Source organism: Cebus imitator, unplaced genomic scaffold (assembly GCF_001604975.1).
Source record: "Cebus imitator isolate Cc_AM_T3 unplaced genomic scaffold, Cebus_imitator-1.0 Scaffold71, whole genome shotgun sequence".
NCBI classification, from domain to species: Eukaryota; Metazoa; Chordata; class Mammalia; order Primates; family Cebidae; genus Cebus; species Cebus imitator.
The window spans coordinates 7,447,335-7,462,048 of NW_016107386.1; the positions used below are offsets into that span (position 1 = coordinate 7,447,335).

A 14,714-nucleotide genomic window follows, 5' to 3' on the forward strand; every position below is an offset into this window, starting at 1 on the left:
CCTATTTCCCCCCAACTGACCCCAGTGTGTAGTGCTCCCCTCCCTGTGTCCATGTGTTCTCATTGTTCAACACCTGCCTATGAGTGAGAACATGCGGTGTTTGATCTTCTGCTCTTCTGTCAGTTTGCTGAGAATGATGGCTGGAACCAACCTAAATGCCCATCGATGATAGACTGGATAGGGAAAATGTGGCACATATACACCATGGAATATTATGCAGCCATCAAAAACGATGAGTTAGGGTCCTTTGTAGGGACATGGATAAACCTGGAAACCTCATTAAGTTTTGAAGAGTCATTGGCCCTTCTCACTCCCATCCACACTGTATCCCAGGCATCTAGAACAGAGTCTACCACAGAGTAGGCCCCAGTCAATGTTTGTTGCTGGACATTGCAGCTAGAGATGTATTCTGTCTGAGTTTCCCCAGTAAGGTATTCTTTATAAAAGCATGCTTTACTACATGAAAATACTCAAAGAAAGAGTTCTCAATACTTCCATATGAATGTTCAGAATGAGATATATATGTATCAAACTGAGGATCTTCATAGGGTTGAGGCAGCTACATAGAGGTTGAACTTGTTAACAGCAGAGCTGTGCTTTAACCTTCAGTCTTCTTTCAACTGGAGCTGTTTATTGGCAAGTGACTGATGTTACTGAATATTTACCATTTGTTGTATATTTTGTTACTTCTATCTGGTAAGCCTTATGATATTGCTATTATAAAAAACCAAATAGTGTATGTTTTTCGATATTATATAGTCCAAATTTTCCATTCCAGATGCATTAAAGAAACGACAGTCTGTAGAGAACAAATGCTTTTACTTTTATATAAAATGATTTTTTCTGAAATTGGAAAGAATATTATGTGATCTAATAAATGATAGATTTTTTAAAGTAACTATAAGCGTAACATATGGTCATGTAGCCAAAATCCTTCATTATAAACATGCAGATTCTAAGAATAAAAGAAAGGAAGGGATTTTCCCAAGATCTCACAGCGACTGGATGATTAACCTAGATCAGGAAAACAGGTTTCCTGATCCAAGCTTATCCCAGGTCAATTATTCTACATTGTATGTTTATATTTTCTTGATCTCAAAGTAAGAACACAGTAAATGCATTTTCAGAATTTACTTTATTGACAAGTGAATCAAGAGTAATAGACGTGCGTTGAGCTCCTTAAGACCCAGGCAGAGTAGGTATGTCTTTATGAATTAAAGGGATCCACCAGAAAAAGTATAAGCAGAAGTGAGAATAGAAGGCCACGAGAGCTGGCAAGTCACCAGGAAACATTAGCTCTAACTCAGCATTTTCCAGGGTGCTTTAGGCTAATCTTCCCACCACTTTTCCTATAAAAAAGAAAGACAAATATATACTCAGTGCAATGTCATAAGAATTCACCACAGAGTTTGGAAACAGGTTTAACAGTCCATTTAATTATTGGATTCTATAAATTCCATGTCTATGATTCATAAGATGTTAATTAAATGCACTCAGAGGTGACATCTGGCCCAGGTGTGGAAAGTATGAATCATAACCAAATCTCAGAGTTTTAATAAGACTTAGAATTTTTGGTACCAATTACTCATTCTCCAAGAGTAAATATGTATACAATTGAAAAAGGTAGAAGTCACAGGAGAAATAATGTTAAAGAGATTATAGTTCTTTTCTGAAAAAGACATAAGAAGTTGAACAGATATTCAGGCATTTGACATTTTATAGCAAGCAATACATTCAAGTCCTCTCAGTAATATGCATCTATTAATTCAAATATCATATTATACCACTGACTTTCTCCTGAGTAAAGTTTGGTATTAATTAGTCAGATGTGTTATACATAGGTGTAGACATACGTTCATGATATATTGATATTGCAAATTTTAATTAGAAATAAATGAAAACATTAAAATGTATCAAAATTATTAAATATAATAATGTTATAATGTATAAAATGTATACATTATATGTCTTAGAGCAGTTTTAAAAACTTCTCTAAGACAATCAAAATTAATAACAAAGTAAAGTGATTATGTTTTCCAATAATTTAGTATGTAATTTTTTTGTTGTTTTTGACTCATCTGTTTTCAATCAAATTGCCCGAAGCTTATTTCTTCAGTCTCTGTGGGGAGGTATTTCTAGAATACCTCAGAAAAGCATTTTAGTCTTATTCTGGAATCTTGTGTTTGCAAGAGTTAGCCCTGATTAATATAATACTTACACCACAGCCTTACAGAAGGCACATTTATTGCCATATGTTTGGCCATCAGAGCCACAGTGTGGGTTAGATTCCCGAGTGCAGTAGATCTTGGGGTCCTGGAACTCACCACAGTCAAACTACCAAGGTAAGCAAAGTGACATTGACATCAGTGCATTCCAAGAGGCTGTCCTTCAGAACAGAAACTTTAGACAGCAAAATTTTAAAAACATACATAAACAGTTGTGACATAAAGCATTCTGAAATATAAAATAGCTCTCCTCATCTAATGTATTCTACTTGCCTACTTAAGTATTTAATGTACCTAAGTAGAATACATTAAATATAATTGAGACATTTTCTTTTAGTCACAGGAAACTCATTACAAGGAATAGAGATTCTATTCAGGAGTAAATTAATGATGTTGTCAAATGCTATATGGTAAAACTTTTTGCTCCAACGTTAAACTGCTCCAATTGGGAGTGGTTTTTGGTCATGAAATGACTTTTTAACAATCATATCAATGTGATCCAACAGCACTCCTTCCATATTGCTATCAAAACATGGATGAACCTTACAAGGGACACCAGACATCACCTGATGCTCGTTACTTTTCCCTGTGGATGCAATATCCATCCATTAGCTCTTGAAAACAAGATTCTAATGTGTTTATGTATATACACATAAACTAATATACATATATATATTTAGGATATATATATGGATATATCTAAAGTATATATACTTTATATAGCTACATATATATACTTTATATATCCCTATATGTAAAGTATATCTCTAAAGTATATATATAGATATGGATATATATTTATATATAAAGTATATTCCTATAGTGTGTGTATGTATATATATATATATATATATATATATATATATACACACTCTATCTCTAAAGTGTATATATGTGTGTGTGTGTGCTTATATTCTATCTGTAAATATATATATATGTATATATATATATACATATATATATATATGGATACACTAAAACAGGGTAAGATGATAAAAAGACATTAGATGTATCTATAATTTTAGTGACGTGGAAGGCTGAGGCAGGAGGATGTCTTGAGGCTAGGAGTTTGAGACTAGCCTGGGCAACATAGCAAGACTCTATCTCTAAAGTATATATACTGTATATATATATACATTTTTTATTACCTTAACCTGTTTTAGAGTCTGTGGAATTTGAACTTTTGTGCTCACCACAAAATTTAGTAATGGCTGCCTAAGTTTCTGTGTTTAAAATGATTCTAAGGTTGCACTATGGTTGAGAACATATGTTATGACTGATTAATAATTATTATGGGCTACATAGTAGGAATGGCAGTACCTGTGCCACTAACATATCCTTTCAATTATAGTTGTTTTTCAAAAGTAGTTTGGAGTTTTAAGATCGTCTTCAGCACAGTGTCAATTGAGTCCATATTTGGTGTGCAAATGACATTTGAGCCATTATTTCAAGAGTAACGACAGTATGCAATAGGTTAAGCTGAACTCCTCCAAATATAGGTGTGGAATGAAGTGACATTTAAACATGGAGAAAGGAAACTTGCTTTATCTCTATCCTAGTTCCATTAAAGTTATGCTGCCTTGTATTTATCAATTGCTTCATAATATTCAAGGTATTTTCATACAGATTATCTCAGTTGAGCCTAGCAATAAACCTGAGAAGTATATTTTTGAGTGATATTACATTAACCAGTTGATAGGTGAAAATATTGATCTTCAGGAAAATAAAATGGCTTACCAGTGCTTTAATATATCTCTTCTAATTGCTGTTTCAGAACTTCCAACAATTTACTATGATTGATTTCTATTACATCCTCACTGAGAAAATTAAAGACCGATCATCACTATGTACCCTTGACCACACTTATAGTCAGAGCATGTAAACTGTGTTAAAATGCTTACTAGGTTTAATGTACCACATGAGGACTATAGGTAAAATTGTACTGTATTTAGGATTCATGCTAAATAAGTATATTTTACATTCCTTTGCCATATTTTTAAAATCAGGAACTGTGAGATGATTGATATGTAATTTTGCTTCATTACAGTAACCCTTTACTATTTTGTATATACCATAACATTATGTTGTATACCTTAAATATACACAGAAACATTTATTGTAAAAATAATTAAGGAAATATATGAACATTGGCAAGAAGACTCGCTCATTTTTGATATCAGCAAACCATTATACGTTGACACAGTTCTCCAAAGGTTTGCATAGAAAACTTTCAGCAAAAAAATCATACAATTAAATTTTAAAAATTACCACATATATAATGTTTAAGGTATTTGAGACTGTAAAATACACATTTTTGTTGAAATATGACATCTTATACTATTGAAATTGGGTGGTACAATGCTTACCAGAAACCTTGTCAAGATTTTGGTAGATAGAAGATATCTAGCCTTCTTATAGTCCCATCTATGCTGTCAGTTTTCCCCAATGCCCTGAAACGTAACTCCATCCTCTCATACTTCTTCTAGAATAGTAACCTTTCCATTAGATCTCCAAATGGAAAAAAGACTGGGAAATGTTGACAAAATTGCGTGTCATAGGGTACCTTTTTTTTTCAAAAGCCAATGTATTTTATATTTAAGTCACTAATGTACACACTTACAAGTCTATGCTTGTGTCAAGACATACTGTGAACCACAGTATCAACACTGATTTTATTTTTTATTTCACAAACACCCAGTGGGTAACTAATACTGGAAGACAGTACTGAGTGCTGGTCATAGAAAAAGAAATCAGTTATGAACACTGTCTCAATAAGCTCGGTATCTTATCCGCATTAGGGAAGCAGAGAAGCACATAGATAATCACAACGAAATACGTGATAAATGTCACTGTGAGACAAGCACAGGCAATCTAGAAGCTGAGCAAGGGGCATCTCAATTAAAATATATCTGTTTCCAGAGTCCCTGGAGAATAGAAACAAGAAAGTCTCTTACATAAAAAAAAAAAAGACGCCTTCTTAAAACACCTTTACTGGGCAATCAGGCATCTAATCTTGTGATCCAGTCTCTTTTTTCCTTTAGAAAGTAAATACGAAAGTGCAACCTGAAAAAGGCATTCACTTTCGGAGTTTCTAGACACTATATTTCTCCCCATACCCAAGTATTTTCTTCCTCGGCCCCCTGGAAGAAGACTAGGAAGAGCAAAGCATTTCAATAAATGAAAGAAAATCAATCAACTGGCGTATGAACAAACTTACATAGAACAGATACAAATCATACTCTTAAATTTTAGTGGCCTTTGATGATCTCTGAAGTAAGTTGAGAATCATGTTTTAGAATCTGTTCTGCCAATGGACACATTGCAGCATTTTTTCACAGTCAATGGACTGTGTTATCTTAAACAAAGGACTTCAGTGCCTGCACCTCAATTTTCTTAACCAAAAACAACAAACAAGCGAAAAACACTTGCTCATGTCTCATTTTCAGATTCCCAAGGTTTTTATAAGGATCAAATGTGGTCATATACAAGTTGTAGAGAGTTAGTATAGAATATTTGAAAAAGTTCTGGATTAGGAGTGTAGAAAGTAACCTTTTTATTACAGGTCCATGCTAACTACAGTAGCTCTAAAGGATCTCTGTAACTCATACAAAATGGTCAACACCTTGAGATTAAATGGTATCCTGGGGCTTTTCCAGCTTTGATGGTTCAAGATTTATCAATGAATACGTTCAGTGATGTGTTTTAAATAAAGCTCTTATGTCCTTACCTTTGGTTGGGTGAAGAGAAATAGCAACTTCTGCCCAAATACTTCCTCATTTAATTTTAGACAGTCCTCTAAACTCACTGTGTGGGACATTTTAACATGGTGGCTGGGCAGGAGAGGACCACTCTCTGTGGGTCCCAGGGGTTAGAGAAGGTGCAGAATGCTTCTGGAAATTTGAACTTACATGGTCATTCAGTCAACTAAAGACTCAGGATTATTCATACTTTGGTCTAGCATTTTAGTTTTACAAATAAAGCCAATGAAAATTTGCAGTCACGCAAACACGGATTTGGGATAGAGGATGGCATCTCTTCTTTCTGTTACTGACAAACACTACCTATGTGGTTAAATGATCTCCGTTCTTTACCTTATCTGTTTTCCTAACTGCTGCCTAGCTTGGCTTCCCCTCAGCCTTATTTCCCTTCCCTTTCTACTGTACTAAAACTGCTCTCAAAAATACAGAATACATCTACTGGTTGTTTTAAAACTTTCATGATTTCTTTATGATATGTGCTACTCTTGATCACTCCAGCCTTTTGGAACTCTTTCCAGACTTTCATTGTATGTTAGTTCTCTGGTTGTCTGTTTTTTCTCTTTCTTGTTTTTTTCTTTTTTCCTCCTAAGTATTAATTATAGTCATTTCCTAGATAGTTTAATATACTTGGTTTTCTCTTCCTAATGACATACACTTTTCCATATGGCACTGAATAATCCCAGACTTTTGTTTTTAAACTGNATATCTCAAACTCTAACTTCCAATGGTTGGATATCTATCTATCTATCTATTATATTATATCTATTATAGAGATAGATATGATACCTCTTACTAAATAATTTCATTTATACTTAAGACATTTATGTGCAAAATACAACTCTTTCCTTCCAAACTCGTTTTGTAATCCATTTTTTCCATTTTTCATGATAGCAGCATTTTTTCAAATTCTCCAACCCTCCCTCAGATTGAAACATTGCCACTTATTTTCCCTTGTGTTACCTTCTATGTGTTGCTTTACCTCATTATCTTCGCCAGTTGCAAATTTGCTACCTATACCAGTCCTCAACTTTTCTTGTCTGAACCAATACAGTGAGTTTTATTCTCTCATCTTCCTTTTCCTCCTAATTTCAAATTCTTCCTGTGTGAGGACATGTTATCTTATTCGAAACTAATGTACTTATCATATTATTGCTTAATAAGTGAGAATAGTAACTACTACCTTACATTTGCTTAAAAAATTGTACTGCTCAAAGCTCTTTCACATGCACTACACAATGTCTCTCTATTGCTGATTAAAGGTACTATGCAGCCATGGAAATCTCACTCCATATGGACTCAGGAGTCCTGAAGTGTTGACTTCACAGTTTACTGCTGTTGGCAGACTTAAGGCAACTAGACCTCGTTTCGGAGGCTTTAGTTTCTCAATTTGTAATTAAGTTATAGGTACTAGATAACATTTCCAAATTGTATTTAGATATTTTAATTTTACGTAAAATCAAGCTAATTAGGAAAAATGAAAAACTTCAAACTCATTACAATCACAAAACATTGTTTTACCAATTGGATGAAAATTCCACCAATTCTTATCTTAAAATGCAAGCAAAAACAAACTTAAGTATTCTGAAAAGTATTGTAACAGAAAATGATTGTCAATCATTGCTTTTAAAAGGTATGTTCTGTTCATTTCAATTTGGACTAGTCATCTAAACAGCTCCTTAAGGATATGGTTCCCAAATTCAGAGCCTGATAGGAAAATATAAAAATATTATATTTTTATAATCACAACACAGTAAGTGATTCAAAAAGCAAAATGTATTCAGTCAAAGGACTAATATTATTCTGAAAATACATCTTTTAAACATTTTGGTACTATACAACAATTTACTTAATGAAACACCAGTGATAATAATAGTAGTTTTATTTTACTCTTACTGTTATTGTGTTATGTAATCCATCTCCTTGGCAAATTAAAGAGTTGTTAGCATATTAGTCATTTACATTTACAGGGAAAATTTAACTGGAACATGATCTGCAAAAGTCTGGCAACATGATCTTGTTTAGCTTGAATAATCTTTTCAAATGAATGTGATATTTTTTAAAGCCCATAATTCAGATTGCAAATTGTAGTTTCCCATCATATGTCTCATCATGAAGAGAATTCTTGGCATGAGAAGAATGACTTGAACGTAGGAGGAAATCTTACTTCCTTTTGTCTTGGCTGGATCAGACATGAGCAAGCATGCTCCTAATGATAGTTTCAATGTCTTCTGCTGGCATTGAAACTTCCACCCTCCCTCCAGGTATGCAAAATAGAAATGGCAATCTTGGTGCCATCTAAAAACATAGGAGCTTTGCTGTCATTTATATTTGAGTGAACAAGAGACAGAAGCCTTATCAGGACAGGCTTGGTTGATAACAATTCAGACAGGGCAGGAAGGGGTTTTAGAGAGTATTGAATTCAAACCTTCATCTGAGTGATGTGGAAACAAAGTCAATGAGAAGTGAAGCAACATTTTTCAACTTACACAACAAATAAGTATTAATTAGGTCTCCATTCATCTATATTATCTGACTCCAGAGCCAATGCTTTCCAATACAGCTTGCCTCCTCTTACCTAGAGAAAAATGCTGTTTTTCTTATGTATAAATGTCATCTGGATAATTACTGAAACTGCAGAGTCAAACTCCCTACATCTCTGATTATTATTCAATGTCTTGCATGGTGCCTGGGGATCTGTATATTTACTAAGCAATCCCGGTGATCCTAAAGCAAGCAAACTATAAGCCTTTGGCCTATCTAAGCATAAAATCAGTAAATAGTAAAATGTAAATGAACTTTAGAAAACACTCATAAAAATCTAAGAAATCAAGGTTCAAAGAAGGGAAGTAACTTGTGTGTGATTGGGGAAACCAGGATTAAATTCCATATTTCTTAATTTTATGAGTAATGGTCTGTATTTTACCACCTAGTGAGATATAAAGTGTGTTGGCTGGATCTTCTGTCCTTTTCTTATGTGTTCGTTTTCACATTTAGTATTGACTGTACTATCATGCTTATTTAAACATAATAATACAACTTTAAGGTATACAATTCATATGACAATGCAAACACACATGTGTGCATATGCCAGACATACACCTAAGTGCACATGCATGCACACGCACACACACACACACAAACGCCTCATCACTTGTAAGATGCATCCTAATTTCTGAGATGCTAAAATTGAAAAAATGAACAGTCTTATATAATGCAGTGAGTATATCAGGGCTGGAAAAATATTTCCAATGGCTTCGCCAACTCCAATCAGTTAGCGGTGTTGTCTAGAAATTGTCACATCAAAGGTACAACAAGGCAAACCAAGACTAAGCTAGAACTAGTGCCAAGACCAAGTAGAAATCCTCAATATGGACAAAGGAACAGGATTAGCAGAACAAATAGCATTTGCGTTGACATTGTGTTTGACAGTTAAAACAAAAAAGAGAGAAAGACATTGGCAAATTAATTTGGAAAAATCCCAACGATGAAGATACCTTGTGGTCATTCCAATTTTAAAACAAATAGTATGAAAATTTGAGTGAATAGTTTGTGTATCCTCAGTATAGAGCAATAAACTAATTTGTTGTATGAAATATGAACTTTCAGTTCATATCTCTGAAAAAGAACTAATAACCTCTATTCTAACTTCAGAGAATGTTGATTTTTAGTCAATAACTAATACATATGTAGCCTTTAATGGTTTGCCAAATACTTTCACGTTGTTTACATAATTTAAATATAATTGCAATTCTATGAAGTGAATAATATTATTCACTTCATAGAATTGCAATTATATTATTCCTTTTATATAGTTGTGAAACTTGCAGCTCAGAGAAGTTGAGTAACTTGCCCAAGGTCACACAGTATCCTAGATACATCCTATTTTTATTTATATTTATTATTCTCTAAAAAATTATGAGAATGTGTGGTTAGGTTATTTTAAATTGGAAAAAGTTTAGTTAAAGAATAATAATTTCTACTGATGTCTGCATTTGGTTTGCTTCCTCACTTTTTTTGCACTGTTACCCATAGACAAATTTTTTTTTGGCCAGGGAAGATCAAGCCAAGCACCAGGTAGAAAGAGGACGCAAAAATAGGCACTGACCTGTCTTCCTTGACTGAAGACACCTGAAAAAAAATGCACAAAATTCGAACACTGTAATTAATTCATGTGCAAATAAATTTAATTTACAACATCAAGAAATTCCTAATATCTACTCCTGGTACTTGGCCATTTTCAAAAGTCATGGCATGTTGTTTTATTTTTCTGTTCCTGCTCGCTTCTTAAGGAGGTCATGTAAAGACATGAACCATGAGGAGGCAACAATTGCGGAGGTTAGGGTAGGGTAGAAAAAAATGGGTTAAGGATCTGGAGATTCATGCTACAGTCCTGGCCCAGTCACTAATTTACTATGGAAATGACCTTATCACCTCTGGTCTCTCTTCGGAGAGTTGAATTGGAAAGTATCCTCTACCTTTGACATTTCGAGGTTCATTTCATGCAGTTCCTCCCAAAAGCCTTTGCCACAGGCAGTTGGGAAAGAAATTACACTTGTTTGTTCTTTGAGTTTGAAATTGCTCAACTTTTAAGTCTTAGCCCAAATGTAAACTAGTAAGAAAGAATTCATTCTTTCCTGAGACTTATTCCTCCTTTTACATCTCTCTAAATTCCTAAAAAAGGAAAAGATCCCACATATATAGTCTTGTTTCTCTCCCTTTTCCTTCCTCTTAATATTTGTATGTGTAATTTTAAATTGTGACTAGTTTCATGGTTTAATATACTGAAATAATAAAAACCCTCAATCCATTCTTGAAATGGGCTGCTTAGCTTTGATCTGTGGCCATTCCAATGGGACTCCTTTCCCAATCACTCTCACATCTAAGCCCAAGGGCACCGCAATGAGAGAGAGTATGAATTAGCGCAATCTATCCCCAATGATGGCCAATGAAAATTTCTTAAAGCACCATCTCCAATAATAAAGATAAGGAGAAAACAAGTTTCTTTTCTTTCCTTTTCTTTTTTATGATGGAGTCTGGCTCTGTTGCCCAGGCTGGAGTGCAATGTACAGTGGTGCAATCTCAGTTCATTGCTACCTCCGCCTTCCAGGGTCAAGCAATTCTCCTGCCTCAACCTCCTGAGTAACTGGGATTACAGGCATGTGCCACCACGCCCAGCTAATTTTTGTATTTTTAGTAGAGACGGGGTTTCACCATATTGGTCAGGCTGGTCTCGAACTCCTGACTTTGTGATCCACTGCCTCAACCTCCCAGCATGCCGGGGTTACAGGCATGAGCCACCATTCCCGGCCAAGTTGTTGTTTTTTAACTTGAAAGAAGGTACGGTTCATTTTTTCAGCAGCGATTACCGGTCTTATTGATTTGTTACTAGTAATGTGGGTGATTATTAAAATTACAAATTCTTAGGGCAATCACATAAAAATTCTGTACATAAAACCAGAGAGTGCCTGGGCAATCTATATTTATTAAACACTCTAAGTGGTTTTTATAGCTAGGGACAATTTATTATTATAATTTTCAGTCAATTTTCCACTGTACAAATCTGTCAACAGAAGAGGAGAGATTTACCTAATGTCTCATTTGTAGGAAACGGCAATGCTAAAACAGGATTAATATTCACAGTGATGGAGTCCAATTTAGTACTCTTTTTATTAAACTTTATTATGACAATAATGTTAATAGACATATGCTAAACATGTACTATGCGTCATCAACTATGTTAAGCATTGTATATGCCTTTTTCTCATTGAATTCTCCATACAGAGATAGTCCTTTGATATGTTTATTTTATATACAAGTGAAATAAGGATCAGAAAGGTCACAAAGCGATAAAATATAAGTGCCAAAACTGAAACCCACTTTACTCTGTTTCAACATTTGGGAGGCACTATGGCCTCCCAAATACTATTTGGTGCATCTGTGAAGCATCCATGCTTTGGTAAACTGCATTAGTCAACTGGATCCTGGTAGAGATCAATTCATCTTTGTAAAGAGAAGAAATGGGAATAGCAATTGATTTCCAAGACTATCTTTGCAACTAAACTTTACATAGTCAGATCTATATTTCCCTGCCATCTCAGCAACTGATTGAACTACTCATTAAGGTTACTCGGCTTGAGTAGTCAATTTTACTCCATAATATCACAGAAGTACTTTATCCATTTTTTTTGTATCTCTTAGTGTATTTGTTTATGTAATTATGATTAGCTGCAGTGAACATTGGCTTCTCTATTAGGTAAATCTCATTGAATTTTTTTTTTTTTACTTGTGCATCCATTTAAAATCTTGCATAGTAGTAAAATTCACATGCTACCGTCACAGCAAATGTTACATAAGATATGGAAGGTCCCAGGGCTTAGTTTTATTTCTAGCACTTTACAAATGGGACAATATCTCCGAGAATTATGATATTTCTTTAAGAGACACAGGCCATTAATAGAAGAGATGAAAGTAGGTCTTGGGTCTAAAAACTAGCATGTGCTTTGTCCACTACAACATGAAAGAGTAGAATAAGGAAGGAAAGAAATAGCTTATGATGGACCTGCTCATTTAGATGGTTCTGTCATGAGAAACATGACCTTCAATATGATTGTGCTTTGAACCTCACTAAAGTGGCCAAAGATATTCTTTTCCTTGAAGATTATTTAGTTCACCCAAACATATATATTTCTGCATTCTAAAGTTCAATTACATATTTTCAAAGATTTTCGCGTTGCGTTTTCATTTTCTCCATTGTCTTAATTTTAATTATTTGAATTTCTTTGGAATAATAACTAAAGGGAAGAAAATATACTTTGCTCTGGAAAGCAAAACCAATATTTAATGCAATTATCCATCCTCCAGTCTAGTTTATGGAACAAGCATCAAATGTGATGCCAAGAAAATCTGATTCAAATTCCATATTTTACCTACTAGTTGCAAGTCTTCTGATAATTTTCTCAATTTCTCTCTTCCACAGTTTCTTATATGAAGAACAAAGATACAAATACCTTATTATCAGTCTTGGAGACAATACTTAAAATCCCTTAATGCATGCCTAAAATATAGCATATGTTTAACAAATCACAGTAATTTTTATAATTATTACCATCATCATTGTCGTCATCACAATCATTATCATCATTATGATAATCTCTCAGAATTGGTCTTTTACTTCAAAATCATTAGGATTTTATAATATGATTTTAAAAAACTACTCATCATATCCAGGTCAGTATAAATGTGGGATCTTAATTTTAAGAAAAAACTTACCTGAGAAAAAGCAGAAAAGAGCCAGAGAGATGAGCAGAAAGATACCTGACAGTTTCATCGTGTCAGCTCACTCAGATCAAGGTGGCTGCTTTGTCCAGCTCAGCTTCTCTGTAAAGACAATTCCCAGAGCCCTAAAACACATTCAGACATATATATATATATATACATGTCTGACATATATATATATATACACACATAAATACACGTAGACATGATACAGTGAGCTGGGATCTCCACCTTCTTTAAAAATCACATTCTAATACCATAGGAGTCCTATGCAGTTTATGCATTTATTGGGGCCTGTCAACGCTTTAAAGAAATGCTTCATGCTCCCCATCAATCTTAAAAATTAGGACAATTATGTGAGTCACACCTTAGATCTTATTAATAGAGGATGTTATTTTCTGCTGGTAGCCTACATTTTCCTAACAACCAATACATCCTCCAGTCTCATCTCTCTAAGGTTTCACTACGTCATAGCGATGATTCACTGGTTGAGTTCCACTTGATCCCTATATTTCTTTCAGACAGGTCCTACATGTCTGTGGTCCAAATGAGTAACCACAGGATAATAGAATCTTGGGTGTAACTTGGATTTTTAGAGTCCAAATCATTCAAGGTGTACCGAAAGGAGACAGATATTCCACACTGTAGCCAGAACTACATCGGAAGACGCGTTTTCTGGGCAGGAATCAGCTTATTAATTTTTTTTTTTTTTGAGATGGATTTTACTCTTGTTGCCCAGGATGAAGTGCAATGGCATGATCTCAGCTCACCACAACCTCTGCCTCCCAGATTCAAGAGATTCTCCTGCCTCAGCCTTTCGAGTGGCTTGGATTACAGGCATGCGCCACCACGCCTGGCTAATTTTTGTTATTTTAGTAGAGACAGGGTTTCTCTATTTTGGTCAGGCTGGCCTGGAACTCCCAACCTCAGATGATCTGCCCGCCTCAGCCTCCCAAAGTGCTGAGATTACACGCATGAGCCACCACGCCTGGCCCAGCTGAATTTTTAAATCATTATAGCAGTCAAATGCCAGTGGTTTTCCATTTTTTAGTCAAAATAAATAGAGGAGTGAATTATTATTATTATTATTATTATTATTTTTGACAGAGTCTTGCTCTGTCACCCAGGCTGGACTGCAGTGGCATAAGATTACAGGCATGAGCCACTGCGCCCAGCCTGAATTGAATTTTTGAAATGAGCAATATATTTCCTTTTTTTTTTCTGAAAGTAAAAGAAGTAGTCATAAAGACCTTTATAATCTTTACTCCTTGAAAATATACTTTTCATATAAAAGTAGAAGAATCACATTAGCTTTCATTGCCAATTTAATTGCCAGATAGATGAAAGAGTGGGAATTCATAACCTTCTTTCAGGGAACACACAACAAAAAAGAATGGTTGTAGTGAAAACGAGAATGTCTACCTAAAATCATAAACTACTATTTAAAATATCATGA

The 14,714-nt window shown here is 34.5% G+C and overlaps 1 protein-coding gene across 1 annotated transcript; it reads right to left on the reverse strand.

The window, feature by feature from the left end:
• Positions 1 to 1,116: 1,116 nt before the first annotated feature.
• Positions 1,117 to 13,741, reverse strand: SPINK6 (serine peptidase inhibitor Kazal type 6). The gene is made up of 5 exons (XM_017531118.2): positions 13,626 to 13,741; positions 13,253 to 13,383; positions 10,089 to 10,111; positions 2,219 to 2,334; positions 1,117 to 1,349 (listed from the first exon to the last, which is right to left on the reverse strand). The coding sequence occupies exons 2-5, from the start codon at positions 13,308 to 13,310 to the stop codon at positions 1,304 to 1,306; spliced, it is 243 nt and encodes an 80-aa protein (XP_017386607.1). The 5' UTR covers positions 13,311 to 13,383; positions 13,626 to 13,741; the 3' UTR covers positions 1,117 to 1,303.
• Positions 13,742 to 14,714: the final 973 nt, after the last annotated feature.

Coding starts and splice junctions, on each gene's coding strand:
- SPINK6 (XM_017531118.2), bottom strand. CDS start 13,310: ATGAAACTGTCAGGTATCTTTCTGCTCATCTCTCTGGCTCTTTTCTGC. Junction 10,112..13,252: donor TCTTTTCTGCTTTTTCTCAG/GTAAGTTTTTTC, acceptor ATTTTTTTTCAG/GTGTCTTCAGTCAAGGAAGA. Junction 1,350..2,218: donor GCCTTCTGTAAGGCTGTGGT/GTAAGTATTATA, acceptor TCTTTTTTATAG/GAAAAGTGGTGGGAAGATTA.